General features: G+C 41.9%; 1 protein-coding gene across 14 annotated transcripts in view; it reads right to left on the reverse strand.

The window, feature by feature from the left end:
• Positions 1–2,436: 2,436 nt before the first annotated feature.
• Positions 2,437–27,898, reverse strand: part of STOX2 (storkhead box 2) — a 214,113-nt gene continuing 188,651 nt past the window's right edge. For 6 of the 14 annotated variants that reach the window (XM_044760450.2, XM_070499623.1, XM_070499624.1 and 3 more), the window contains 4 exons: positions 17,917–18,069; positions 7,945–10,210; positions 7,733–7,781; positions 2,437–2,796 (listed from right to left, as the gene is read on the reverse strand). In XM_044760450.2, the coding sequence (XP_044616385.2) occupies positions 7,775–7,781; positions 7,945–10,210; positions 17,917–18,069 (2,426 nt within the window). In that variant the 3' untranslated portion in view covers positions 2,437–2,796; positions 7,733–7,774. Of the gene's footprint in view, positions 2,797–4,325; positions 4,414–7,732; positions 7,782–7,940; positions 10,211–17,916; positions 18,070–27,898 lie in introns of those variants that run through there. The other 8 variants (XM_044760449.2, XM_044760453.2, XM_070499620.1 and 5 more) reach the window with 3 other exon arrangements.

Here is a 27,898-nt window from a genome sequence, read left to right on the forward strand (position 1 = left end):
GAAGAATGCTGGCGAAGCTGGAGCGGGCCCAAGAGGTTCGTCACCGAGAACTTCACCGGAGACCATCTTGGGCCACATCTGTAACCTGCTTCCCGCCTCCACTCTTCCCCCTTTTGAGAACCCCGACTAGATTCAGACGGGGAAATTTCTACATGGAACATCTGCTTACATCTTATCATCTTTAAAGTCCATCATTTCTACACTAATGGCTGCTGGTCTAAGGGAGGTTTTTTTTTTTTTTTTAAATCATGTACCCCATAGCATCAGGCAAAGAGTGTACACGTTTTATTTGAATAATGTCTTCTGTAAACCTATTTCTTGTGAAATATTGATAAGTTCATATTTTAAAGCTTCAAGGTAATGCTTTTCCATCCTGTTCACACAGCATTTGATTATTAGAATGGCTACTTTCAGAGGATCAACTACAGGCTGATGTAGTGTTTCAATGGTTAGATTACTCATGAACTGATAGTATGATAAACACTTGTGAGCGGGTTTTTGGCAAAAATGAATTTAGACAGAAGAATTTAGTAACTGCCTGGTATACAACTCCCCAAGGAAACAGACTCTGTGTATAGTCTATTAGAAACATTATCATCCCTTCTGGACATATTTAAGCAATGAGACAGGGTGCATTTCTGAGCAATCAAGGCATGCCTTGGAGGACATAAGGCATGAGGCTGAAAGCCAACTGACTTAAGCATTTAGTGGTGTGCGAGTTTACCAAGAAATGTGCTTACATTTCACTGTAAGCACAAAACAAAGGAATCTATACCAAACTTGACGAGTCCAGTTTGACCCAATGCAACTTCCAAATATCTGAAAAAGCCAAAGGGAGTATCTAAATGTTTCAAGAATCAGTCCAGCTCTGTATATGACTGCATTCTTTAACCAGATTGCCAGTGATTAAACCTAAAACTGACGCAGGAGTTTTTCACAAATTTTATGCCCATTACTGAAATCTGAGGTGAAAATATTTTAGATTTATTTTTGGATATATATTTCACGGTCTATGGCTCCAAATATCACATGCCATTAAACTAAATAAAACTCTCTGTCAGACCGTTGACTTGTGTCGTATGGAACACTTTTGCAAATAATTTGCCATTATCTATAGATTTATTCCATTGTTCTCATAAAATGAAACACGGGAACTTTGAAATGTCTCTTTCTCATAAGGTTGAAGCTTGATTATCTGTAATCCCTTTGCTGCTGAGAGTCTTTTCTTTGTATTCAACTTGACATTGTAAACCAAAGCAACAGGTTAAATCATTTCGAAATAAGTTGGGCTAATGACTATACAGCCACCTAAAAAATGCCTCCTGAAATTAGTTACAAAGTATCTGTAAACATTACTCTGGCATAGTTCATGTATGCATAATTGTTACTCTGATAAATTTTAGGGGAGTACAAGTTAGGATTATACCACATTCTGTTGTTAATTACATGGGCACATGTGTATTTCTAATCAAAAATCATTTTAAAGTTTTTTCTATAGATATCTTCCCAGGAATAAAAGGCCTGAAGTTCAACTCTCCCTAAATTTGCTCTTTCCTATAACCACTAAAAATTATCTCCCACAGCCTAATTTAGGCATTCTATTTAAAACTACATAAAATAGATTTATGTCCTTCCATTAGAAAGAATAACATCCCCAGGCCATACTCTTCATTTGTATCACAAAGAACATTTTGCTTTTAAACAAACTAATTATCGTATCTATTATAGCAAGATAGGATCATTCTAAGCATCACAAGGAGGAAATTATCTTCCTTAAATATTTGATTAACACCTTTTAAAAGTCCTCATTACCTCTTCCATCACTGAGGGCTGTGCCCCAGCCAGGCTGGGGCTGCCCTCCTTTCTCCACTTCAGATTCAAAGGCCTATATTCCTGTTTGTGATTATGGAAGGTTAAAGATCAGACAAGCATCTGCTACACTCAAAAACAAAATCCTGAAAATAAACACTCCCAGAATTTTGATCACGACTCCTCTGACACACTTCCAAGGGCTCCTGCAAAATCGTGTCACGAAAACTCACAGTGAAAAATGATTGGTGCATAAACAATTCACACACACAAAGGGCTGGGGTCCCTTCTAATCAGTTTGGCATTGATTTCCCCTCAAGGTGCGCCCTTGCATTGGACATTTTGTGGTGGCTTAGTTTTTTTTTTTTTTCTTTTTTTTGGAAGTGTCAAGGATCAGTTCTGTGGCACCGTTTGACCACAGGCTGGGAGCAACACGCATCTGTGGCATTTAAAAATGAAATTGGCAACTGCAGGACATTGAGAATGCATATTACACTTACAGTGTCTAGGCTTTCCTATGTGTGCTCAGTTACAATTAGTGAAGCAAGGTTTACATATCACCTCTACTGCTATTCAGTTGCTACAGAGCCATAAATGTGAAAAGCAATACTCTGAAATAAAGACTTGTTGTGTTTTTTTTTTTTTTTTTTGCCCTAGCCTACTTAGCAGCACAGTTTAAGTAAACACAAAAACTGTGGTTGAGATGCTTGTCTTTCCAAAGATGTAAACATCAGTCCCAGTGTCGTAAACTTGTCTGGATCGAATGAGACAGATCTGAGGCAGAATGACTATCACACACTAGTCACAGAAGCTTGCAAGCAGTTGGAAGGTTTCTGTAATTTCTCAGCTTCATTGGTTGGGGGCTCCGTACTTGCTCGGAAGTTGAAGGCCGGGCCAGCTCCACCATGGGCCGGGCTCAACGTGGCGTTCTGACGACGGTTACTTTCAACAATGCTTGACGTGTTGGAAGCCAGGCTCTCCCGAGTACTAAAAGAGTAAAAAGGTTTGGTTTTGTTTTCTTTCGAACATAAATAATTATATATTGAGCCCCAGAGGAAGAGCAAATGACGTAAGTTAATGGATTTCCTCTGTTGGTTCATAATGTCAGATATATACTATCTCATCCTGATTATTCACACATGCTGCTCCAACACGGGCTGCAGAGCTCTCACAAGACATGTTACAATCAGCAGCACACTGAGTAAAGGGTTTTCACACAGCTAAACGCTTTTTAAACGTCTTTACATTAAACATCTTCACCTTCCTTTCATATTCAAGGAAACTGTTCAGACTTTGATGTGATAGATAGCTATTGCATTAGTTTTAACAAAGAATACTCATAAATACACATTTGTAATGATTTCATTTCAGGCTCGAAATTCATTGACATATATCAAACTGTTCCTGAGCAAACTTAATAATTTTGCCCTAATGATTCTGTTCTTCATTCTTGACTAGTAGATTTTGACTTTGAACTTCAAGCACGGTGCTAGCTAATTTGCCACACTGATGGGAATAAAATTCTTTTTAAACATTCTATACCTCTGTTTCAAATTTTAACACTTTAGTTAAAAAGCGCTATGTTTTCAGATAAGGCATCTTAGATTTTCCCCATTCATCTTAAAGTTTACATTTGTTTACCCCTGCACCCCTCCTCCAACTGCCACTTCGGTAGAAATATTTTATTTTTAAAGGATTCTTCTAGAATAGAGGTGATTTAATGGCTTTAGCATTTCGATTTCTCTTTTAATTTTTCTAAGTTAGAAATACTTGAACCTATGTTATTGCTCCAAGAGATTTAGAACATTTGACATTTCAAATATGTGGGGCAATAGCAGCAATAAGATTACATGGCATGATCGATGGGAACTACATGGGTTTCATGTTCAAGCGTCTCAAAATGGTAATAAGAAACTCATCAGCTTACAAAGAGATTGAAGAAAGCGTAATGCTCAAAACATCCACCCTACTGGTTGGATTCAAAGTTTATACAATCTTCTACGAGAGTTGGTCCCCCTAACTGATTTAAGCCTGCTGAAGGTCAACAACGAGTCAAGCTACCATAGTGGACATCCTTGACGCCTCTCTTTCATTCCAATCCTAAACCAAGAGCGATTTTTTCTGGACTCTATACCTCAGCAGCCCTTCCTAACAAGTCATTTCATCCTAACCTCTTGTGGCCTTGAGTTTGCTTCTCATCAAGGCGCCAGAGTTGATTGTTTAAAAGGAAGTTTGTTCACTGACCAAAAAGACAACTGGACGTTTCTTGACTGCAGAGGGTACCTCCAGAAGGTTAATACCTTTATAGAAATAAGTCAAGTTCCCTCATGATGCTTATGGTAAATCTAGGCATACCTAAAAAAAGACTCCAAAATATCATCACTAAAGGGATGGAAAGTGCTAGACTTACCTTCTTACCTGCCTTACACCTTCCCTAAGGAAATTCGTCAGTGGCTTGTCAGCACTACAACTGAGGCATAGGGTCAGGTGAAGCGGGGAAGAAGACCAATAAACACGGAGAACCTCAAAGATTTCATAGCACGTTCCTTCCATTCCATTCTTAATCCTGATAGAAACTTGTTATAGTATTTGACTTCCTCATCTCTAAAATGGGGAGAGTTATGCCATTAACCTACGCATGGAGCAACTGTGAAGAAGAAATATGCGTTGATAAAGCGTTTGTACACTAAAAAGCTAGACAAATGTAAATTATTTCTGCTGTACATCGGCATGTAATGAATTATGTAGCTACTGGGGAGCTGACTTGGGAATCTATACATTACTAATGACATCTTTTCTATGGGAAAAAGCATTTTAAGGCCCAAAGAACCCACTTTTAAACCAGCTTTTGAGGCAGGAGCTTAACATTTATAAAGCACCTGCTGTATGCCAGGCCCTATAAAGGCACATCACTGCAACAGATCTCTAAGTTGGGAGCTGTCTGTGCTCTAAGAAGCCTCTGACCACCTTTGACCATAGCCAGCATATTAATAATGATAAACACATACAGCACTCCAGTTTCTCCAAAGGATATATTTCATTATTGTGCGTACAGTGTGTGGCATTCATATTGAGGGCTTTGGATATGATGATGAAAAGGTTAATGGAGATGCAGTGTTCACAGTAAGAATATTCCTCAAATTTAAAAGTTCTTACTTCGTTTAGGAGAGAGCTAATGGAGTGCAACCTTAAGAATAAGATTTCAGGATTTTACAGGCAGAAGAACCAGGGACCTGTGTTGTGCATCTTCCTGCCTGGGTGTTTCCCTTGGCCCCACACTTCGGCAGCACATGACCGTGCAGCATGTTAAGCAGACACATCCTTGGCAGGCTTGGGTCCCTCTGATTTTCATATTGCGTTTATCAACCAGTTTTCGGCCTCAGATTTGGAAGAGTAGGCTTTCACATCAAGATTTTCATTTTCAATATTAGGTCTCCTAGCATAGTCTAAGTTTCTACCTTTTTTCTTTCTCAATACCCTTCAGTTCCCAACAAAAGGGACTGAAGAATTTTGGAAATGTGGCTAAACATAACTTCTGAGCCAGCATTGAAAGCTGGGGGTGTGGAAATCACCTTTTTGGGTCTTTTTTTTTGGGGTGGGGGCTGGATCTTAGTTGCTCAGTGAATTATTTACTGAAAGATCTGAATAAATGGCCCACTTAAGATTCCTCCATCTCACAGCAGCGAAGAGGTGTCAGCATGATAATGCTATTTGGCTAAAATACTCCTCATGCGGGACAAACTCCCTGTAACTCAAATATTATCCTTCGTAGACTATCCTCATGTGTTAAAAAGGGAACTTAGTGAATTTATTGAGGTGTAGAGAAAATACAGTTTAAAAATAGGTATAGAAAATAAGTTTGTCACGTAGCTTCTAACCAAAGAATATTACATATGAAAAGCAGAAAATGAGGAATTGCCATGTAGATTCTCTAACTGCACGAAATTTATGGGTGATCCACGTAGTCCTACAGACAAAATTCTACCTAATAATAGTGGACAGACATGTACCTAAATTCTGTGAAAGCTGTCTCCTCAGAATGACCTTTTACCCTCGACAACGACATAGCATTTAATCTTATGTACATTATCAAAGAAATGCAAATAAACTGATTTCAAGAAATAACCCCATTCACAAATTCTAGATTCTGCACCCCCAAATTTAGAGATAAAATATGTTCTGTGGAGAGACTAGTTCAACTATTTCATGAATATTTCTGTTTCTTTGTCCCTAGACAAAGAAATATTTTAATTTTTTAATTTTAATATTTAATTTTAAATGTTATTTAAATTTTATCATTATAAATTATTATAATTTAATATAATAATTTTAATATTATGTGGTGGTTTTTGAGTTAGAACCCACTAAACCACTCTCAACATCTCCTTAGCAACTATCTGTGGAGTATTACAGCTTTCCCTCTGTGGAGGGCCAGGGGCCAGAGGGCAGTGTGAAGGGATGGAAACCGCTGTGTAAAAAGCATTAGGCAGGCAGAGTCCACAGAACAAGAAACATAAGGTACAGGCAAATCAACCACACCTTCCATAACTGATGGTTTCAAACTTCTACCATGGATTACAGACCTTCAACTGTGCTAATGTAGCATCCACTACTAGGAATTCAAGAGGAAAGAAAAAGAGTAGAAGAGAGAAATAGAAAAAGACATAGAAAACTTGTAAATAAATTAAGATTGGATTTGGGCTGGAAAAATATTTAGCAAAAATTATGTTTTAGAAAAGTCACTTAATACGCCGGCAGTTATCAGACTGAGCGCCGTGGCTCCATGTGGTCACTTAGGGCACCTCATGGGATGGCAGAGGAGATCTGGGGCTCCTAATCTCCCACCCACTTTAACCGGAGGGCCATCTCTGTGGTCTGTTTAGACCTTGGTCTTCCAGACGTGTGTTACTTTGAAAAAAAGGTTACACAACAAAAAGAAAAAAGTAATCAAGAAGTTGCCCTTTAAGAAATAACAAAGGCCTAATGTGGGACAAACCGATTAATGATTCCCAGTTCTGATTTTGGGATGCTCTGTCCCAAAATTATCCAGAGATATAGTGAAATGATCACAATAGAATTTTAATTCTTAATAACTAAAACAAATATAGGAAATACATAATCATATCTGGGTACTCGTTAAAATTATAAACATTGTAAAGTCTTGGGAATCGCGGCAAACGAGAAATGTCAATCTCTCAATAGTATTTCTGCATCTCAGAGTCACCAATCTGGAGTAGAATTTGGAAGGAGAATTAGGTCCCGAGTTGCTCTTTGGGGCGAAGGAAGAGTTAAGGAGGAAGAAAGGAAGTTGCACAGACTCTCTTTTGCTTTCTTAACTCCTGAACTACTTCAGTGCGCAGGACATGACCATCGGGCATTACATACTCTCAACTGTCAACCCTTTGCTGAACTACCGGCACCTACGAAAAAGAAGGGACTATGATTAGAGTGCCTAAATGGGTGGTATCAATTTTGCAGGAGGAGCAAGAAAAGTGCTGGCACACGCTTTGATCTAAGAGAGCACAGGCCCCTAATCTTTCTGCGAGAGGAATGAGGTTCCATTTCTCTGTGGACATGCGCGTGGCGAGAGAAAGGTGTGTGAGCAAGGCAGGGTGCACAGAAAGTCAGGACTAAAACAGGAACAAGCTTCTGGATCTGCTGGAAAGGTTTTGAGATCTGCTGTTATATTCTCACTAGAGGGACCCCCTTTCTTAAATCAATCAATTTATTCCCAACCCCTACGCCCCCACACTGACTACTCATTCTACTCAAAAAGACAGTATTTTTGAAGGACTTAAAAAAAAAAAAAAAACCCTTCCTTTATTAGTATGGTGGAAATATAAACAGAGAAGAAAAAATACTGGGAAATGTTGGTCTTAGTTAGATTAGACTGATGCTAGTTTGAGGGGAGGGGCCAACCCACCAGTCCAGATTGGTGATCTCTACATCTGCAGAAACATTTGTTTCAATTCCTGAAAAAGAAGTCAGAAACAGGTTGTTAACAATACAACTCATGCAACTCTTTCCCCTCATTCACAGAACTGAGACTGTGAAATCAGAAAATTTTCAAGTTATCTGCAAAAAGCCCCAGAACCCGGGAGGTGTATGTGTGTGCAGAGAGATGCCTCTCCCTACCGTGGGGAGTTGAATCCACTGTCCACAGTGATGCTGCTGCTGTCCATGCTGTCGAGGCGTGCCGAATGGGTGGCTCTCTGGTTGCTGCTGCTGTCAGTTTCTTTTGGGGCGAGGAGGGTGAGGTTCTTCTCGAATTTCCTCTGCAGGTCTCTTTCCTTCTCCCTCTCGAGGAGCCACTGCATGGTGCCTACGTCATCTCTGTTTTTCTCCTCCTCCGTGTTCTTGTTCGCCCCTTCCTCAGAGTCGTCATCATCAGAGACGTTGTAATAGTCAAAAGAGGCTTCCTGGTTGCCCCCTGACTCCTGCTGACGCTGGGAAGCAGGCATGGCTTGTGCTGCCGAGGTCCCGAGGGACGGCTCCAGTTTCTCGCATCGGCCCGGCAGTGTGTCGGCAGGTGTCTTCGGATGAGATTTGAGGAGAGACAGGCTCGATTTGTGATAGCTGTTTACAGACAAGGTGCTGTGAAGAGGTTTGAATAGTGTGTCTTTGCTGAATATCTCTTTCCTCTTGTCCAGGCTGCTGGGCTCGGCGTTGTGATGCTGGATGAGGCGTCCATTGGCCATCCCTTCAGCCACTGCTCCCGAAGCGGCTGGACCCCCGCCTGGCCCTTTTGGCGACTCCTCCTTGTGCCCTACAGGCTCCCTGGCAGAATGTGGGGCCTGCCTATCAGACAGAGGCAGCTTTTTCACCCCTTCTGCCAGGGTCAGAGTGTCATGGTCCTCTTTATTCTTTCCCAGAGGTGACGGTGCCGTGAGCACCGTCTCACTGGAGGTGTTGCACTGGAAATAGTCATCTGTAGTTGTTTTTGTTGGACAAGAGTTGAGTTCGCTATAGGATGGCAAACTCTCGGGTGCTTTGCCTGGCTCCAAAAGGCTACAAGCACTGGAAGGCTCCTTGCTGCCACCGACTATTTCTGGAATACACACTTCTTTATAGCTTGTGGACGAAATGTGAGCCCTTTGATGACCGACAGTCTGTGCAGGCCTTAAAGTACTGTCGTCAATGTAGGATTGGCTAGGTGTTTGGTCATCTTGGCTACAGCCTTCAGCCAGGTCTTCAGGCGTCCCCAGAGAAGAAGCACCCAGAGGGCCTTTGGAGTTATCCATGGATCTGGATCTCTCCTTGGCTTTATTGGATCTTTCATTCCTGGACCTTCGGTCCTGGGTATGGCTGTGGCTTCGGTGCACCTTTGAGTGGGAGCTTCCCCTGGAAGGTTCAGGAAAAGGCATCTCAGTTCTCCTTTTGGCCAGTTCCCCAGACACATCCCATTCTGGGGTCATGGGGAAATGAGACTCGATCACGTTCGTGTTGCTATGCATGATGAAGTTATCTCCTTTGTGTTCAATGATGAAGCAGCCCTCCCTAGGCGCCCTGGTGAGAGGATCACAAAAATCATACTCTCTCTCACCTGGGATGTCCAGGTGAGAGCCATCTGATGGGTCTCCTTTAGACACACGCGTCTTGCTGTGTGACCGGGACTTTCCGTGGGACTTTCGATGAGTCCTACTCTTTTTACTTCTTCCACTGTGATGGGCAGAGGACCCAGCTTTACTCCTATGCGCTTTTTCTTCTTCAAGTTTCTTCATTAGTGCAGTGTGCCTCATGACATTTTCCACGGTCAAGTCCGGGTTAATCCTCCGAATGATTTCCATTTCCACTTCCCTAGGAATGGTCGTTGGTGTGTCCTCATCTCGCAGGGGCCACTCTTCAGGAGGAAACTGGGCAGAGAAATTGGCTAGCTGTTTGGTCTTGTCTTTTTTAAAACTTAGCCGGAATAACTTGAGCCCGAACTTTTTGGACTGCTTTTCACTATCTTTAGGTTTTGAGAGAGTTTCTGTCTTATAAGAAAAATTTACAGTACTTTTGCTCTTTTCAGTGGGTGGCACCTGGCATAGTGAAGGAGGGCAATAAGGGTCTTTGCAGTCCTTGGCAGGCTTCCTCTGCAGAGTTGACGCATGCATACTGTGCATGTCTTCTCTGCAGCAGTGGCAAGAGTCGCAGTGGTTTCTGGGCAATGTTCTTTCCCTGACGCAGCCTGAGGCAGAGGGCGTTATGGTTCCGGGTTGTGGAGAGGTACACTGAGACCTGTCAGGTATCCTCTCGTCCAAATGGTACCATTTACTGTTAGTTCTTATGAGGGAAGGAGTGATGAAGTAAGTCTGTGGGGTCACGATGAAATAGCCATCTGGAGTTGGGTAGATTTTCCTCTCCCGAACCAGCGTGTTCAGTGTGTGCCGTAGAATTTCTTGGCTTGGGGTGGGAACACCTAAAACCAAAAGAACGCATTTGTGAGAATGAAGAGGGAACATGTTATTGATCCTGATTTTTCAGAGTCTGCCATGGACTGAATGTTAGTGCCCCCACCAAGATCCATTTCAAGCCCTAATCCCCAGTGTGATGGCATTAGGAGGTGGGGTTTTGGGGAGGTGACTAGATTAGACGAGTGAAGAAGGTAGAGCCCCACGATGTGCCCTTACAAAGAAGAGGAAGAGACCAGAGAGCCCTTGATCTGTGATGTGAGGGTACGGCTGTCTGCAAACCAGGAAGAGGGCTCTCTCCAGGCACCAAATCTATGGATGCCTTGATCTTGAACTTCCCAGCCTCTGGAATTGTGAGAAATAAATGTCCCGTTACCTGGTCTATGGTATTTTGTTACAGCAGCGCAAACTGACTAAGACAGAACCCTATTAATTTTGCCAAGCTTCAAAGTATAATCATATAGCAAGCAAGCTGGAGTCAAAGGTGTTCACTAAGTTTAATGTGAATCCTAATCTTCTCTAATAACTTTTATGAATATTACTACCAATAGAATGGGAAAGCTGGGAAGAGAGAGATGCAAGCTCGATGGTTAGATTGCTACTGTTGTTATGAACCTTTACTGAACTGAATCATTAAAGACAGAATATTTTGAAATGAGGGAAATACAAAAAATGCTTTACATTATATGACATAAATTTATAAAAAAGGGTTGAAATAGCCATCTTGGGATTGAAAAACTAATCTAAAATATAGAGGCTACTATATACGTTTGGAGCTACTCTATACACTCATTTTTTAAGAGCAAATTTATTTAATCAATTGAACTTTATACATTCTATAAAAGGGCAACTAGACTTGACCATTGTGTATGATGTACCTTCCAATTTTGAAATCATCACCTTCAATTTTGAAAGCGGTGACAGCACTGGTGAAATTCAGGTGAGGACTTTCTCCTTCTTGGCATAACTCAGCAAGATGGGGTTGGTTTTTTAAATTGGAAACCAGAAAGCCCTAACAAATACACCAGCAAAAGCTCAGACGCTCTACATCCGTCTGATCCGAGCCCAAAACTGCCATGAAGAGAAATTCCAGAAGAAAATCACAGATACTCCTTTGTGCAGGGACCGATACTGTTCTCAAAGGTGGTTGTATGTTTATGCCTTGTCTACTGTAAGAGGCAGAATTAAGAATATACATTCTTAAGAGAGTATCCATTCTCCAGGCTGTGACGCATTTACTTTATTTCTTGGGTATTCACCATTCCTCAATGCCAAGCACGTTGAGTGTGATAATATTTATAAGACTGAATTGAATAACAGAATTTAGAAAAAGGTCAGGATGAGTCATAGTGCCAATATTTAACTATGTCTGACTCACAAAAATGGCCATTTCTGTGGAGACTGAAGCTTGGTCTCCAGGGCCAGACTACTGGCCTCAACCCCAGCTCCGTTGCTGTCAGCTGGTGTTACAGGCTGGATCATGCTCCCCTCTCTTCATATGTTGAAGACCTGACCCCCTGTCCCACAGAATGTGACCTTATTTGGAGACAGGGTCTTCACAGAGATAATCAAGTTAAAATGGGGTCATTAGGGTAGGCTGCTATCCAATATGACTGTTGTCCTTTTAAAAAGGGGAAATTTGGACCTAGAGACATGTATAGAGAGAAGACAATGTGAGGAGACACATTGACACATGTGAGGAGCGATCTACCAGCCAAGGACAGAGGCCTGGGACAGAGTCTTCCCTCACAGCCATCAGAAGGAACCAACCAACTCTGTCAATACCTGGGTTTTGGACTCCAGCCTTCACTGTGCGACGATTAATTTCTGTTGTTTAAGCCACCTGTGCTTTGTTATGGCTGCTCTAGAAAACTAATACAGCTGGTATCTCCTTAGGCAACTTACTTAATCTCTCTGAGCCTCCATTTACTGTCCTCAAAATGGGGATAATAATCGTCCCTACCCTCAGAGGGTTGCCGAGTTTAATGTTTGTAGAACAGTGCCTGGCACACAGTGAACACTCAATAAATATTAGCTGTTAGTAGCCTCAGCTTTGGGTGAGGAACCACGGGAACCCAGATCACCCTCAAAGAACATTGTGCAGCAATCTAGAGCAGCTGGGTAAACTGAGAAGTTTAGGTTTCGCCAAGTCCTTCCAAAACTATGAAAGTGGGATATGAGAGCATTAGAAACGGCCTGGAGTGCCCAGCGGAGAGAGTCCATGATAGGAGGTAACATACGTTCCTAATGGTGTTGCCATCTGCAGAGGGCAAGCTTAGTGATCAAGGCAGAAAAAGTAACACTGCTTATAAATAATGTATTGTTTAATGGAATTATTTAATTTTTAGCTGCATGGTTTCCTTTTCGTCTAAGGCTCTACTCTTGAGAAATGTACATCGGTTTTTCTGCAAATGATTTCAGGGCTGGAATAATAACAAATTTTTAGAAAATTCTATGATAGCTTCTGCACAAAATAAAAATGAATTCCAATTGAATAAGCGATATGACCCAAACCATATATATGCAATTCTTGAGAGCCATCACAAAACAGAAAAAGTTTGCACATAAGAGAAGCAACTTAAATGAGCTTCTATGCCCTTCTAACAACCAGGGGCTTCTATGGAACAACTTCAGGGGCACCATTCACGTGGACTAAAACTCCTAAGATGAGATGCTGTTTACACTGCAGTCTCACGAATGACACCCACTGGAGTGGTGTGGCACAGCAATCCAGATAAAGCCGCATTTAAAACTGAGCTTATCTTACATGGTAGCATATTATCAATCAACACTGTAACAGAAAGACATTTTTCAAAAAATGGTAAGGCTCATTTATAAGAATTCATGATTGGGGCAAGCCCTGTGGCCTAGTGGTTAAGTTCAGCATGCTCAACTTTGGTGGCCCCAGTTCGTGTCCTGGGTGCAGACCTACACCACTCATCAGCGGCCATGCTGTGGCAGCGACCCACATGCAAAGAGAGGAATACTGGCACAGATGTTACCTCAGGGTGAATCTTCCTCAAGCAAAGAAAGGAAGATTGGCAACAGGTATTAGCTCAGGGCCAATCTTCCTCAGCAAAAAAAAAGAAAGAAAGAAAGAAAAGAAAAAAAAGAATTCATGATTGACTAGTTTACTACACTGCTCTAATAAAGGAAAGCTAAGGTATAATTCATCAAAATGGCTATTACTATAAAACAAAAACTTATATTATAGAACTTATAAGTTATATTATATTATAGACATAATCTAAACTTAACTTATATTATAGAATTTGCTGATTGTTGGCCTTCCAAGTAATGATCTTAGAAAACTTACAAAACTATACAGAATCATGACTACAATGTAATCATGTTTACTTACCATTAAGAATAAGCTCTCTGTTCCCAAATGAAGGAATAAGAAAAAGTTTCCATAAAGAATTTACTTGTAAAGTTTTTATGTTTTGGATTTCTAAGTATATCAATCAAAGGATGTTTAATTAAAATAAAAGAACTAGATGGGGCCGGCCTGGTGATGCAGTGGTTAAGTTTGCGCACTCTGCTTCAGCAGCCCAGGGTTCATGGGTTTGGATCCCGGGTGTGGACCTATACACTGCTCATCAAGCCATGCTGTGGCAGCAACCCATGTACAAACAGAGGAGGATTGGCACAGACGTTAGCTCAGGGACAATCGTTCTCACCAAAAAAAAAGAAAACTAGAAAATTCCCTGTCCAATCCATTTTCATACTTCTATCTGTGAGCTCTCAAAGCTTTAACTGAAAGTCACTGAGATTCATGATTATTATTTTATGATTAAGCCCTAGAATAATGACTATGTTTTCAGCTGTCTATGAAATCCGGGGCTCCACTGGAAATCTGTAGGGCTCACCTGAGAAAGAGAAGGATGTGATGGACATTTTCAATGTTCATATATTCCATCACTTCCAGATTCTATTCCCAGAGTTCATCATGAATTTGGATTCTGACGGCTTAAAGATCAAAGATAAGCTTTACGTCCAATCAGGGATGAAACCTGACCTCTCGTCTCTTTCCCACCTTTACAGCTTCCAAAACAAAAAGATATTTAAAAATACTGCATGACAAGGGGATGTGACCTAGACATGTATGTTGCTTTAATCCTGTGAATCTGCCACCTGTCGGAACAGAGAGCCCAAGTCCATGTTCTATGTGTTAAGCATATTAGACTGAAAACTTTTAATGGGCTTCTTTGATTATTTCTTCTGGTTTGTGAAGAACATTGGCTGAGAGAGAATTCAGTAAGAACCGACGTGAGGGGTTGAATTGGAGACAGAACACAGTATATTTAGGTTAACAGTCTCCAGCAAACTGGAAGGTCAACTTCAACCCCATGAGCAGGCCCTGAGGGACAGCCTTCCTCCTAGGAAGATCCAGCTGTGACAAGTGAACAAGTGCTAGTCCAATTTAAATGACCATTCTGCATGGATGGATGAGCATCTATTTAGAAAGCTGAGAAGCAAGTATTTATTCTTTTCAAAACTTTTCAAAAACACTCTTGTTTCTATAATGGAAACTGGTATAGAAAAGTTGTTTTCAAAAATTCAACCAATATAGAAAAGTGATCAAAGGATTTAAGTTTTTGTATGTCAGACATTTTTACTAGACGACTCTTCACTAACAATTTTTTTTAGAATATGGATGTCCAAAACAGGAATAGAGGCCAAAATCTAGACTAGTCTCTTTATTTACAACATATGCATTAAATATGAGCTCAAATAGTTTAATATATGTTAAGATTCAGTTAGACTTCACAACTTTATTTTCAAATAATAGGATATAAAAAAGTAAGTAGTCTTACCTTTAAAGAAAAAATATAAATATGATATTTAAATGCCTCCAGAGTGTTAGCATTGTCATTGAAAATATATTTTCCAAGTAGAATTTGAACAGTATTAAGTTTTCTAAATTGTTTTGTTTGAAGCAGCTTAGATGATAACAAAAGGAACAGGAAATCAAAGGAAGAGAGGAGGAAGGGAGGTAGGGAAGGAATAAAGAAAAAGCAGGCAGGAAACAAAATTCCATATTTTATGAAATCCTGTTTAAATAAAGAGCTACTGCTGAAGAAAGTTTTAAATAATGACCGCCATGCTCTAAAGCAGTGGTTGGCAAACTTTTTCTGTAAAGAGCCAGATAGTAACTATTTTAGGCTTTGTGAGCCATACGATTGCCGAGTTGCAACTACATAACTCTGCTAACTGTGGCATAAGGAGCCAAAGACAATACATAAGCAAGCAGGTGGGGCCGTGTTCCAATAAAACTTTATTTACAAAAACAAATGGTGGGCCACACTCAGCCTGCAGGCCATAGTTTGCCAACCCCTGCCCTAGACTCAGGTTTGTACGGTGTCCTTGCAATCCTCTGGGGCTGCTAACAAGTCATAGGTGTCACACAGATGCAAAAAGCTAAGTGAGCTCCTCTCGGTCCATCTGAAAGCAGGGAGTTGGGATTTTAGTTACTTATTATACAAGCAAGCAAAGCAAGTTGTTCTTTTAGATTACAGTGACCCATGAATTTCTCTCCAAAGTATTCCAACTTAGTGATACTGTTATCAGCTGCTTGGCAGTGACCCACAATTTACTATTACATCCTGGCTCTGTGTTCTTTCCATTCTCTATTTTATAGCCCAGTAATGGGAGATATGTAACCAATTTTGAAAAAGCTATGTGATCTCTCACGAAGCTACATAAAAACAGAGGGATCTGAAAAGCTGCTGGGGTGCTTGATGTCAGAAGTGGCTCCCCAGGCTGAAGGCCACGAGAAGGGCCATTCTTCTCAAGAGCATTCCATCCAGGAACAGCATCTGGTCCCTTTGCTAGCTCTCTCCTGGGATTCTGCCTATCTTACTACCGAAAGGAAGAGGGGCTGCCTGGAAGTTAACAAAGAATGACAATCAGACAGTGAAGAATATTCAGAGATAATAAAACGTTAGAAAATTTAAGATAACATATAGGTTGCAGGGGTGGGTTCACGTTAGAGTTTTTAAACAGTACACGTAATTTCAAAACGTATTAATTAGAAAATAGAAAAAGACGGAAAAATCACTGGGAGAGAAAGATAAAGTTCCTTTGGGGCAAAAGGAAAAGTGGGGAGACCCAATATGGTAGATTACTAGTTTAGGAGTACTCCTTCTGCCCTCTCTGCATGGGTGGGGTGCATCCCCCCAACCTGGACTTTGAGTCTGGCCAGGTTGACTTCGGCCAATGAAATGTCAGTGGGTGTGGCATGACCAAAGGGCTGAAAAGCCCTTGTGCTACTGGGTAGGTCTCTGCCTGCCCCCTTTTCCAAGGAGGATGGGATACAGATGGAGCAGAGCCACCTGGCTAGGTCCAGTCCAGATCAGCTGACTCCTGGAGAACCCACAGACACATGAGCTAAATAAACGTTTATTATTCTATGCTACTGATGTTCTGCGATTGTTACCCAGCATTTTTGTAGCAAAAGCTAACTGATACACCCCAAGCTTATATTTTCTGAGGTCTCTTCCAGGTAGAATGAAATATGTCAAGCGTTCGTTTTTTAATGTAAGCTCTGTTTCAGTCTAGGTATAGGTTGACTCCAAACCAAGTTGGCAAAGTGGTGGCCCAATAACATGTTTTATTTGACTTGTATGTCATAGGCATGCACACACTAAAATGTACATACACAGAAACAGACACAATCGCCAATATTTAAGGAAATCTAGAGATCTCACATAAAACCGAATTTTTGGATTTTCTTGAAAAATTAGAAGATTTGGCAGCTCTGGCAGGGTTCTACATTTTTCGGGGAGAGGGGAGACAATAGCTGGACCTGAGTAGTGGGCTGCCTTTCTTGAGATGGGGCATGCATTCTTTACCTTATCACCATTCCTGACACCTTCTAGCACTGGAAGGATCAAATGCCATTTATAGAGCATCTGGGCTACTGTCTTCTTTTCAGAATATTTAAGAGAAAAGGAAACAATTTCTTTTCTTTCTTTTTTTGCTGTGAGGAAGACTGGCCCTGGCCAAACATCTGTTGCCAATCTTCTTCTTTTTGCTTGAGCAAGATCGTTACTGAGCTAACATCTGTGCCAATCTTCCTCTATTTCATAGAGGACACCACCACAGTGTGGTTTGATGAGCAGTGCTGGATCTGCATCCAGGATCCAAACCTGGAAACCCTGGATTGCCAAAGCGGAGTGTGTAAACTTAACCACTATGCCACTGGGCCAGCCCCTTTTTATTATTATTTTTTCTTTCAAAATGAGATCTTAACTAATTTATCCAATATCATATTCCTAAAATTCATCAGGCCATGACATAAGCATGCAAGATCTGTTTATTTTTGACATTACTCTCTCTGTAGTTTAATCTCTCAGGACTAAAATTTTCCATTGTTCCTGACTTGCTCCCATGAATCATGACGGTCACGTATTTAAAGAAGGTTGTGTTGCAAGGGTTGAATGGAATCTTGGTAGTTTCTGCCAGAATTCTTCATGGAATTTCTTTTTCTCAGGGCCAATTAAAGAAGTATTAGAGCTGAGGAAGGGCAACTTATTTTTGAGGTAACATAGAGTCCTTGACTTTTAATTATGGAACTAAGAAAAGTTTCCGGTCAGTTTTGGCAAAGAATTTTTTCCTATGATATTTAAACATGGGAGGAACTGTCCATCTGAAGTCCAGCGCCATCAGAGCACACATTCACTTGGAAAGCGCTACATCCTTTTCCCGTTACCTGGGAAACACGTGGTCAGGTGCTCCATCAGTGCCTCCTGGGTGACAGGTTTCCTAGCCGAGTTCATTGCTGAGATGGCCAAGCAAAGGATTTCCCCGAGTGGAATAAACTGAGATTGACTGATGGGAGACATACTGATCGGTGATACATCACCTGCAGAAAGACAATTTTCAAGTAAGTGGTTCATTAAAAAACCCAGCCATTTGTCACACACACACCTCCACACATCCGCCCCTCGCATGACTCTCACCTATTCCCTGTGTTAGGAATACAGTCAACTCTGAACACTCACATCTCTTACAGCCACAGCCAATTCCACTCAGACGGAAAGATTCCCAGAGAACAGCGGAAGCTCCAATTGCCCTGACAAATAAAACTCGCCTTTAAAACTTGAGATCTCATTTAAAGGGACTTACGACTGAAAGGCTTGCAACAACAAAGCTTTTAAAAATGATCTCTGTTTTTATTAACTTGGAGCCGATTTATTTCATAACTGCCACTCACATCTCGATAAACGCATGTGTGGTGACGTGAGGATTCATTCATTCAAATGTTGAGTGCCTTTTCCGTGTCAGGTGTCTGCTGGGGGCTGGGGATCTGGAGAGAGGAAGGGAATAAGCCCCCCTCCCCAAAACATCTCTGCCCTCAAGGAGTTTCTAGTTAAGTGGAGGAGACAGACAAGCAGACCAAAGTTCACAGGGGACCAGAGAAGGCTCAACACCAACTCTGGAGCAGAGCGGAGAGGGCGGTGGATACCTCCGGGGGGTGAGGGTGGGGCTTCGACGCAGCAAGTGAGAGGTTTCACCAAGGATGTGCAGGCAAAATCCAGTGCCGAAGTAGGAGTGTGCCTGGCGGCTGGGAGGCGTATGGGGCAGTAGGACCTATAAGGAGGTGTTTTCTGGGAAGTAGTACAGAAGGGGTAGGTATGTAGGGGCAGCCACGAGGAAAGACCTGAGTGCCCAAGGCCTCCATCCTGTGAGGGGTGGTGAAGCACAGAAGGAATTTAAGGAATGACAAAGTCAGATGTGAATTTCAGAAAGATGACTCGGTGGGCTCAGGGAGGATGGACAGGAGGGAGCAGGAGAGGAAGATTTCCATCCATGGGGGCTGTGACCTCCTGCACACGTCTGCATCTAAAAGGGCCAATGGAGGCAGGTGAGGCTGAAGACCCTGGCAGCCAGGGCTAAGTGACAGTGGCTCTTGAGGAGGTGTCAACATGCAGTGTAAACAGCTGTCTTCATTTCACGGTGCGGTGATTTTCAAGTTATGTTCCAAGGATTCCTGGAATTCCATGGAAAGATTTCTGGGGTGGAGGTGCCCCCAGCAGAGGGAGAGGCTGAGAGAGCAGGAAAATCTGCTCCTGACACCTGAGTGCCACCTGTTTCATATTTCGGAGTTCTGTAAGGTTTCACTGGAAAAAAGGCCCTACAGGAAAAGATGAAAATTATCAGCAGAGTAGAATATCTGTGAGCTTCTAAGCTTATTTCCCACAGGTACTTATATAATCTCTCCTTTCTTGTTTCCAAAGCGTGATTTCTCTCTTGCAATAAGCTCCATGGCTGGCGAGAACCGCGACTCGAGCCACCCTACGGCATTAAGCAGCAGCCTTCCTGGAGGGTATCTGGGTGCCCTGAGGTGGACCAGCCTCCTCACTGTCAGGGCCCTTAGAGCCGTGCCAACCACCCCTAGTTTGATGGGAGTCCAGAGGCCCTTTGGGAAAGAACTTGAACCCTGCTTGGATGGACTGGATGAGAAATGGTTTGATGGATGAAACCAGGCAACAGGGCCTGGGGATGAAAACCACCAGAAGAGGGGTAAGTCTAACAGGTGCACCTGACAAGCAGCAGGACCCCAGAGCCAAAGGCTGAAGCCTGACCCCACGCTCCCCGGCCTAGCTCAGTCCAGTGCTCCCTCTCTCCTGCGTCACTCAGGGCTCCAGCCAGCTCTGCTGTGGCTCCCTTCTCTGCTAGATGGGTATGAAAAGAGTCAGACATTTTCCCAGTGGCTAGGCTGGCAGAGAGAAAAATCAGCAGAAACCAGGACCTGACCTAATTTAGAACCTACAAACTTCTGGGGCCTATGGGACATAAGCATCATAAAGAGAAGCCCTCTGAGAGATGCTTGCAAATATTTGCTGGAGTAGAAGCGGGTGGAAGCTAGAACACAGCATTTTGAGTTGTTATTGGGGATAAATTTCGCTCACTGGCTGCTGACGTTCAAATCATATTGGTGACTCAAAAATGACAGAATTATTGGGCAGGGACCATCCCAGCAGGCAGGTTTACTACTGCCCAGAACAGTGTATTTAAATCTTTAAAACACTGCTGTAACTTTAATTCAAATAAAATCCGATTCCAAAGCCTACTGTGTCAAAGATGAACTAGCGGTGGTGGCGAGATGCAGGAGAGGTGGGAGTTTGCAGCTAGGCCTGTTCAACTCTCCCCTCCCCACGCGGGCCCTGTAGCTCAGCCACAGCCACTCTGAGACTTCTTTCATGATTCCTTCTCTCTCCCTCCACCTTCTAGAGAAGAGGATGAGGGGCATTGAGGCCAGGTTTCTGCATGAGCTGCTAGGTTAGCCATGTGGACCTCAAAGTCACCTGGAATGATTTTGTAAGTCAGATGACAAGGAAGATGAGATCAGCTGGCAAAGGGGGAGATCAAAGTGTGTTCCAGTACCTTTGGACCTGTGTACCATTTGGGAGGTTAACACCTATAAATTTGCCTATCATAATTAAGGACTTCTCAGAAGACTAAAGATACAGAAATACTATTTACAACTTTTTGGGTTTTTTTGCTGAGGAAGATTTGCCCTGTGCTAACATCCATGCCAATCTTCTTCTATTTTTTAGTATGTGGGCTGCCAGCACAGCATGGCCACTAACAGAACAGTGTAGGTCTGCACCCAGGAACTGAACCCAGGCAACTCAAGTGGAGCATGCCAAACTTAACCAGTAGGCCACTAGGGTTGGCCCCTAAATACAATTTTTTTTTTTTTTAAGATTTTATTTTTTTCCTTTTTTCTCCCCAAAGCCCCCTGGTACATAGTTGTATATTGTTTGTTCTGGGTCCTTCTAGTTGTGGCATGTGGGACGCTGCCTCAGCGTGGTTTGATGAGCAGTGCCATGTCCGCGCCCAGGATTCGAACCAACGAAACACTGGGCCGCCTGCAGCGGAGCGCACGAACTTAACCACTCGGCCACGGGGCCAGCCCCCCTAAATACAATTTTTAAAAAATGCAGGTCTACCTTCTGATTTTGTACAGGTTACAAGAAGAAACTTAAGCTCTCTGTAAAACAGAAATGACTATTAGCAAAATTAACTACTTCAGGTCATGCTTGTCCTTATGCTTTTAGCTGAAATTATTTGTTTCACTGCCATCTCCTAAGTTAATTTCTTTTCACTCATTGCAGCCAACCATAAGAGGCAGCTTGCCTTAAGTGGGTCTGAATTGCATTTCCTTTGAGAAAGCTCCATTTCATTATAATAATGGACATGTGCGATAACTTTTAAGCCACGATATAGAAAGAAACGGAATTTGGATGATCTAAGTAACTAGCTCCATGTCATCTCATTTTTAGATGGCGCTAAGATAAATTATTTTCCGAACCTTTCCCATTCCATCCCCAGCCCCATCGGCAATTCTGTCTACTCTAGGCCCCAATGCTTCCTGGATCTAGTCCCCCAACTCCATCCCAGAGCCACCCCTGCTCCAAACCACCGTCACCCCGACCTGGCCCATTACGATGGTTTGAGGTCTCTCAGCTTTCCCTCCTGCTCCATGGTCTCTTCCCCAGAGCAGCCAGGTCTTCTTAGAAAAACATAAAACACGCCACTTCTCTGCAGAAAATCCTACAGTGACTGCCTACTGCCCGGAGAAGGACACGAGAACTCCTCACCAGTCTACAACGGCCCACAGGGTCTGAGACTGTCCACCCGCCTCCGGGACCATCTCCCACACCGCTCCGTCCTCCTCCCTACTCCACGCTCACAACCTCCTCTGTCCTTCGAACACGCCAAGCTTTCTCTCCACTCATGGCCTTTGCATCCGTTGAGCCACTGCCTGGGATGCTTCTTATGAAGACATTTGCCGGACCGACTTTTTCTCCTCCTTTGGGTCTCAATTTAAATGGGACCTTCTCAAGGATGCCTACCCTGAGCCCCCGAACTAATGCTGTTCCAACACCACAGGGCACTCTCTCTCATGTCATCCGAGTGGGATACTGTGATTTATAATGAAAAATAACATTTGGTCTTCATCCTCATTTCTGGCTCCGAGCTCCTAAAACCCTTGGAATTTCCTAAGTGATGAGAGCGACAAAGGTGTTTTTGTTGTGTTAATGAGATGACTTTTGGACCGCACCTGAGGATGAGGGCTAGCTGCCAGGAGAACCAACCATGAGATTGGAAGGTTAGAACTTTCAGTTCCACTCCCCTGACCTCTGGGAAGGGGAGAAGGGCTGGAGGTTGAATCAGTCGCCAATGGCCAATGACATAATCACACATGCCTATGTAATGAAGCCTCCAGAAAAACCAAAGGATGGAGTTCAGACAGCTTCCAGGTTGGTGAACACATGGAGATTTGGGGGGAGTGGTGCGCCTGGAGAGGAGATGGAAGCTCTGTGCCTTTTCCCCATACTTTGCCCTATGTACCTCTCTTCCATCTGGCTCTTCCTGAGTTGTATCTTTTTATAAAATACTTGCGCTCTAGGAAGTAAACTGTTTCTTTGAGTTCTGTGAGCCGCTCTGGCAAACTGAACCCAAGGAGGGGGTCATAGGAACCTTTGATCTATAGCCAGTTGGTGACAATCTGGGCTTGCAGTTGTCATCTGAAGGGGCGAGGGGGCAGGACTGAGCCCTTAACTTGTGGGATATGATGGTTTCTCTGGATAAATAGTGTCAGAAGTGAGGTGAATTGTAGGACACCCAGCTGGTGTCAAAGGATTGCTTGGTGGTGTGGAAACCCCCCCACCCTGGAATTGGTACCAGATTCTTACCCAGTCACTGTCTTCACTCTGCAAATGCGTGCATGTGTGTTCGTGTGTATTGGTTTACTGTCTGTCTCACCCACTAGAACATAAGCTCCGTGGCAGAAGGAAACATGAATGCCACATTCCCACTACATCCCCAGAGCCTAGAATAACACAGAGTGCACACCAGACACCCAATAAATGTTTGTCGAATGAATGAATATCCCTTTATAACATTATAATCCAGGGTATTTAAAAGATTGTGATTTTATTCATATATTTTGCTAAATAATTGCAAAATGAAAAATTTAACGAGACCAAATATACTTAATCATACAATTTCTAAGACTCTCGCTATTAATTTCATGAACAATAGTCCTCCAAAATACAGCAGTTACCATAGAAAAATAATTATACATTAAGTGGGGTTCAGGACATGCATTTAAGATCTACATTAAAGAAATCATAGGGATCGATCAACACAACATAACACATTATTCAAGTTTACCAGGATTTTCTGTGCATCTCAGGTCAGACCTGTGTAATCAGCTAGCTAGTCATTCTTAAAAGATGCTACTAGAAAATTCTTCCAACTGGACCACATTTACGGTCAAAGAAGAAAACAAGGGAATGAAATCCTGTTAAAATATTGTTGGTCACCATAATCTACAGAAACAACCACATTTTGCATAAACTATGAATTGTAACTTGTCTATAATTTATAGGATGGATTTTTCTATTGTCAAAATTAATTCTGAATGCATTCATAAAGACAATCTAAAAGCTCATAGCTACTTTGTGGGCTAAAAATTCTTTCTAAACTGCTATATCTCTGTCCTGTTGTTCTAAAACGAAGGAGTGAATAGGTTTTATTTCAGCTTTATTTTCTTACAAACATCCATATAAGTACAGTCCTCAGGGAACATTTGTCAAATCCAGGATAATTCAGATAAAACCAAGCACAGGGCCTTGCACAGAGTAATCAGTCAATAAATTTCTGTTAAGTGAATTTAAAATGTGAGAAGACATGAGAATATTACAACTGTAAGTAAACTTTGATTTTAAGAGCATTTAACACTAAATTTAAAATAGCTTTGTGATCACTTGGACACTGCTTTCATGTAAGGTCCTCATCAGCTGAGAAGCACGAGGACAATGACCAATTTGTCTGGTGGTGATGAGAAGAGTGGAGGATGGAGACGATACAGTGGAGGTGGGAGAGAGCATGCGCGGAGCAGGAAGCAGGAAGCTGAGCCTGGGGGAGCCAGGCATATTCTGGCACAGCTGGAGCAGGCTGGTGGTGAGATGGAGAGAAAAGCAGGAACCAGATGCTGGTTGACCAGAAAAAGGCTTAGATCTTATTCTTGATGCTGATAGAGAACTACTGCATGTGTTTATACAGAGGAATTACACGACACACTTGTGTTAGAAAAACACTCCTGTGAACTACAGAGAACAAACTGGTGACTACTGTAACTGCCCAGGCAACTGACAAGGAGGATCTGGGACAACAGGCAGAAATCACGCATATGGCGACTTTCTCTCTCTTTTGTCTATACCCAGTTATTTCCACCTCAGAAATATCTTTATCATGAACATACATTTTCACTATTGAAACTCCTCTATCTATTTTCCCTTCCGACTTTTGGCTAGTTACGTTAGCTGGAATTATTTCAAAAACCTCTCTCTCACATAATTCATCCTTTCAAGAAATACAGTTAAGTGCCTATTAAACATCCACTACCTTTAGGCACTTGAATTCCAAAATTGTTCCTATCTTGGTTCTATTTGTGAACCAAAAAAAACTTACTGTAATAAAGTTCTGCCCTTTATGAATACCATTTTCTTTTTTTTTTCAGTCATTAATTTAGGTTCTCTGTACTCCCCCACCCTGGCACACGAGGGAAGACAACAAACCTCCTAAGAAGATATGACCTTCATGACAACTTACATTCATCCCTTCCCAGATGACATGCATAGCTTTCCAAAAGATACGTACTAGAAAAGAAATCACAAATCTATTCCCTTTCATCTTAAAGTACTCATCTTCATAGAACCATATAAGAAAAATAAAGCTATAATTTTTCCAGGTGAACCACATCATCGTAAACTACAACCCTGAAAGTACCCCAAGTCTATCTCCTATTTTAGCCTTCTTTACATAATCCATTTTCTTTCAAGCACCAGCATCCCATTTGAATTATCCTGTTTTCCTCTTTATTTTTAAATACTATTTTTCATTGTAAATGTCAATTTAATCTGTACTCTGGATCAAAGGGTTACCTTCACTCTACTGGAGTTCATGAACCAAAGCACCCTATTTACAAACGCAGTCACGAAACCCTACTAATTTACAATTGGGAAATTCCCAATATGAAAAGGCATTCAGGAGATATTTTGATAAGTGCCCAATCTCTTATAACAAAATACAATCACCACTCTGCTCGAAACTCATCTGTAAAATGAGGGTTTGGATGAAGTGATTTCAGAGATTCCTTCAGGCTCTAAAATTCTACCATTCCATATTAACGCAGCAGACTTCTGGCATAAAAGCAGAATACAGTACTCATGTCTGGCTCTGCTTCCATCTTGCTGGAGAAACTAGTTTAATGCTCATCCAATCTGAAAAAGGAGGCTTTAATTTGAAAAAGAAGAGTGAAATATATCGGCTATTAATTTTTTCCTTTGTAATAAAGCCTTCCTAATTGACTCTTTCTCATTCAAAGTCTTGCTCAGCTTTGTTCCTCAGGACTCAAGTGTGTCTGTTTTTGTTCTCTGTCCTGCCAAAATTAACATGAAAGTTAAAATTACAGATGCCAATAAAATTGCCACATGCAGTAGATAGTGTGACTCATAAAAATGGTCAAACAGGCCTGTAAAATGTACAGTGGGCACAGCGACAACCCAACTCTATTCCTTTCAACACACTATTCATAGAAGTACTAAATGTGCTGCGTTTTGCCTTAAATACCCTTGGGCCTGGGGAAATCATAAGCTCTCTGGGGTGAAGTGAACAACTTCTCTGATGCAGAGTGCCAGGCAAATCTTGTGTTTTACAACTTAGTCCAATTTATTAACCCCAAATTTATGTATAAATTTTTTAGGTATAAATGTTGTTTAGTTCTTTTAACACACGGTTCTACTACAACATTTTTTGAAAAGCTGTTCTAGAAAAACACACGTTCCCTTCTTGTGTACTCTCTTGCAGACCACAACACCCTTACGAGAGGGCACAGCATATAGCTCCCATTAACTCACATGCTGCTACATTTTAAGCGGCTTTCCTTTGAAACCAAATTACTACACTTGACTTTCAAATGTTTGTATTTGAAATTTAAAAGAAAACTGGCCTTGAAAGAGGCACTTTACAAGTTTCCTGTGTGTTTGCTTTAAACGCCATGATTTCAGAAATTTCAGGCTGTGTCCTCATTGCAATAGTCGATGGAAGGAAAGCTGACATAAAAAAAAAGGAAATTTTAGAACATTTAGAAATTCTGTAACAGCTTTCCTAAATTTTCCTAGTGCTTTATTTCAACACTTGATGGGCCTCTTAAGCAAGGACCAATTCCTAAGCTATTATTTTATTTTCTTAAAGCTTGGCACCTGAGCTAACAACTCTTGCCAATCTTTTTTCTTTTTTAATTCTTCTCCCCAAAGCCCCCCAGTATAGTTATATGTTCTGGTTGTGAGTGCCTTTGGTTGTGTTATGTGGGACGCCACCTCAACATGGCCTGACGAGTGCCACCATGTCCACATCCAGGATCCGAACCCTCGAAACCCTGGGCCGCCAAAGCAGAGCACGCGAACTTAACCACTTGACCACGGGGCCAGCCCCCTTAAGCTATTATTTGAATAAATTATTTTAATTCAAAAGAGAATGTAAATAAAAAGCTCCCATTAATAACACTAAAGTTAATAGTGTTCATTAGCTATGACCTACTGAGAAACTTCTCAGAGAGTAGAATTAAATAAGAGCAATCATGGGGGCACATGGCACACACACACACACACAAATGGGTTAACATACGCTGTATCACCTGAATCTTTCTGCTTATCAGTCTGTCTAAGGTGGAGAGATGCAGCTAATGAGATGACAAATCAATTGGCTCACTGGTTTACAGGAGTAATCCATCATCTCCCACAGTCTGCAAGCTTCATTAGTCCTATTAGCTATCACTCTTGTTACCGAGATTTAAGTACTGGTTAAAAAATTGTCATAGGATAGGCAGAGCTGGACAAGCCAGGGAGGGGGGAGAATCGGACAGAGAAGAACAACCAGAGAACAGTCAGTGACGGGTGAGCACTCCTTAGCTGGGGAGCCTTCTTGACCATCACCACAGATAAATACACCTTCTCTAATCATGGACATCTAATGCTTTTGACCATGCGGCTATTACAATGAATTTGTACCCGAAAAGTTAAGATGGAAATATGAGCCATCAGCCAACTATATGTTTCAATAATTAAAACACTTGCTAAGGCTCCACATCATAAACCAAGGATGGTGTGTGTTAGGCACTATGGAATAAAACCTAACAGAGCGCTATTCACATAGCAGGCACTCAAATGTTTGTTGAATAAATAGGTGCTACACATATAAACAAGGCAAGGTAAGACCCTGCTGACCGCCAGGATGTTTTCCATGACCAGCTGCCACCTTACTCTCCAGTCTCTCCTCCAGGGCTAAGTGAAAGCTATTTACCACCAACGATAAAATCATGATGAAATACCAGTTCTAGCTGACAACAATTAATAAGGTCTCTCAGATGTCATGCACTTCTGTGAGGCACCTGGCTAACAAGAATTCCTATGTAATATAGTGTCCTCCTTCTCTTTAGTAAAAGTGCATCACATCGGACAGAATCTAAATTCCTATTTTAAGGCATCACATACTCCTCTTCCATCTCCATTCTACATCAGAACCAAGCCCAAGACCAGAGACATGTTAGGCATATGTCATATGAGATGCTCCAATTTCCATTGATGATATTTCTCAACTATAGTTTAATAAAT

This window comes from Equus asinus, chromosome 27 (genome assembly GCF_041296235.1).
Source record: "Equus asinus isolate D_3611 breed Donkey chromosome 27, EquAss-T2T_v2, whole genome shotgun sequence".
In the NCBI taxonomy this organism is placed as follows: Eukaryota; Metazoa; Chordata; class Mammalia; order Perissodactyla; family Equidae; genus Equus; species Equus asinus.